The sequence below is a fragment of the Antrostomus carolinensis genome, unplaced genomic scaffold (genome assembly GCF_000700745.2).
Source record: "Antrostomus carolinensis isolate BGI_N321 unplaced genomic scaffold, ASM70074v2 scaffold27113, whole genome shotgun sequence".
In the NCBI taxonomy this organism is placed as follows: Eukaryota; Metazoa; Chordata; class Aves; order Caprimulgiformes; family Caprimulgidae; genus Antrostomus; species Antrostomus carolinensis.
Genome location: NW_010306233.1, coordinates 741 through 3,389, shown reverse-complemented (window position 1 = coordinate 3,389; position 2,649 = coordinate 741). Strand labels below are relative to the sequence as shown.

General features: G+C 58.5%; 1 protein-coding gene across 1 annotated transcript in view; it reads right to left on the bottom strand.

The window, feature by feature from the left end:
* The window catches only part of STAT3 (signal transducer and activator of transcription 3), a gene marked incomplete at its 5' end in the record, with an annotated part of 4,924 nt that overhangs the window by 1,572 nt on the left and 703 nt on the right, over positions 1-2,649 (bottom strand). The window contains 10 exons of the mRNA XM_029084291.1: positions 1-72; positions 387-481; positions 568-620; positions 737-872; positions 987-1,085; positions 1,171-1,254; positions 1,503-1,550; positions 1,633-1,726; positions 1,843-1,872; positions 2,159-2,218. The exon at positions 1-72 is cut by the window's left edge and continues 98 nt beyond it. Of these exons, the coding sequence (XP_028940124.1) occupies positions 1-72; positions 387-481; positions 568-620; positions 737-872; positions 987-1,085; positions 1,171-1,254; positions 1,503-1,550; positions 1,633-1,726; positions 1,843-1,872; positions 2,159-2,218 (771 nt within the window). The remainder of the gene's footprint in view (positions 73-386; positions 482-567; positions 621-736; positions 873-986; positions 1,086-1,170; positions 1,255-1,502; positions 1,551-1,632; positions 1,727-1,842; positions 1,873-2,158; positions 2,219-2,649) is intronic.

Below are 2,649 nucleotides of genomic sequence, written 5' to 3'. Positions count from 1 at the left end.
AGGAAGGTTCCCGGAGGCTTGGTGCTCAGGATGGCTCGCTCCCGCTCCTTGCTGATGAACCCCATGATGTACCTGGGTGTCAGGAAGTGAGGAGAGCAAAGGTGGGTCAGGATACCAGGGCAGCTATTCCAGGACATGAACCCTAACAGCTCGCTGCACAGCAGCAGGGCCTGGTCCAGGCACCAGCAGAGACACCAACATTTTAAGGATTCCCAGGGGGGTTTTCACTCTGAACCAGCCAACAGGGCCTGGACAGAAAAACTATCCTGGGAGAGCCCACCTGCACCTGGACAAGACACCCCATTCCATCAGGACAGGACTCCTGGGACCCCTCCCAAGGCCCAGCCCAACCAAGGGTCTCCAGACAGCCGCTGTCTGACGCTCACCCTTCGTTCCACAGCGCCAGGATGTACTTTTTCACCAAGTCAATGATGTTGTCCAGCCAGACCCAGAAAGAGAAGCCTTTGCCAGCCATGTTCTCCTGAAGAAGAGGAGAGAGGATGTGAGCGTGGCTTGGAGGAAGGGAACAGCCAAGGGAAGGCACTTGGGGAAGAGAGGACATTATACCTTGCAGAACTTGGCCCAGGTGATCTGACAGCCTGAGTAATTCACACCTGGCCCTGGCAGAGAAGAACAGGAGCATCAACACTGAGATAGAGCTGTTCTTCCACAGACACCATTGCCAGGGAGCGGCCCGAGGGACAGCAGGGACAGGAGGACACCCACACGAGGTTACCTAGAAGTTTTTCTGCCAGCGTTGTCAGCTGCTCAATGCTGAGGCCGCGTTTCGTGGTGGAGGAGAACTGCCAGCTCAGCACCTCTGCCACCTGGTCCCAGGTCCCGATGGGGGGCTTGGTGAAGAAGTTCACATTCTGCACAAGGGAAAACACAGCCCTGAGCAAGAAATGGGACAGAAGCAGAGCCAGGTCCTGCCCCAGAGCCTGCATGGCTCCTCTGCCAGCTGCCCCCACAGCACCAGGCTTTACCTTGGGGTTGTTGGTCAGCATGTTGTACCACAGGATGGACGCCCAGGCGTTGGGCATCTGGCAGATGTTGGAGATGACGACCACAGGCAGTGAGTGGGTCTGCAAAGACAGGATGTGAGGACAGGCTGGGACATCTCCCAGGGCTCCTCCGCACCCAGGCCTGTGGCAGCAACCCACAGCTCACCTCCAGGTCGATCTTCAGCCCCTGGTGATACACCTCTGTCTCAAAGGTGATGAGGTGCAGCTCCTCAGTGACAATCAGCGAGGCCTGGGGTGGAAGAGGACACAATGAGCACACAGGAGACATCTGCCCTTGGCCTGACTCATGGCCATCAGGCCCAATGCTGCTGCTCTGGGTGGAGAGGGCTGCTCTGGCAGCGGCCAGCACACCAGAGGGTGCCTGGGGACACTCCCTTCTTGGGGCAGGGCTCCTGCTTCCCCTCAGGGCTCAGCTGCTCAACAGGGAGCAGAGCTGCTAGCAAAGGGCTCTCACACCCAGGGCCCCCCAGCACTTACGTCGCAGTTGGCTCTGCCTCCGTTGCCGCATCGCTGCTCCCGCAGGGTCTGTGGAGAGGGAACAGGCTGAAGCAACAACACAACAGTGCGTGGCCTTCACAGGAGCAGCCCCAGGGCTCGTGGTACCTACCAGATGCTTGAACTCTGCTGAGAGGCTGCCGTTGTTCGACTCCTCCATGTTCATGACCTTGGTGTTTGTCCCCAGGATGTTAAACTTCCGCGACCTTGAAAGAGGAAAGACAGAGCGTGGCTGACAGGGCCCTCTCGGAGCAAACGTGCAGTAGGACATTTGCCAGGATTAAAAGCAGAAGCAAGAATAAAACCAAAACATTGCACTTACCCACGAAGTGCTGCAACATCCCCGGAGTCCCTAGGAAAGGGGAGAGACACGCGGTCACGGCCACAGCCTTCCCACCCTTTCAAGCTGGGGCAGGGGGCTGCCTGCATCTCAATATCGAGTCCCACAGGCCCCCCAGACTGTCCCCCCACCTGGGAATGAACCCTCGAGACCCAGCACCATCCCACACCCCCCCCCTTCTACTGGGGGGTCACACTGGCCCTCAGGGCAGGGATGGACCCTGACCCAACAGCAGTAGGAACAAGTCCCACTCCAGTATCCCCACCCAGCACTGCCAAGATCAGAGCACAGCACTCACTTGTCAATGCAGACTTTAATTTTTAGCTGATAGTTCAGCTCTGGAAACTTGACCAACAACCTGCAAAGAGTCAGCAGATGCAGAGCGTGAGCATCCCACACACGTGAACAAATCCAGATCAACACAGCATCTGGCAGAGCCTGCAGAGCAGCCGTAGGGGCAGCAGTGCTGTGTGCCTCCCCGAGCAGGCAGCACCACGGGTCACACCACACAGTTCACGGGGACACGGTGTTACCCAGCTCCTCTGGTGTCCCTGAGCCCGTCTGCACACAGGCCTGTGACACATCAGCCCTGACACTCGTCCCCAGAACCAGGGAGGTGCTGATGCTCCCCTGGGCACCCTCAGGAGGGCTCGTTTTGGCTGCTGGCTGCCCACACCAGGCAGACATCTGCTCTGAACACCCTCCGCTCTGCTCTGTGGCCAGATGCTGCCACACACCAAGGGGACAATGGGGACACAGCTGGGAGATGGTGAAGAAGCTCCAGGCAGA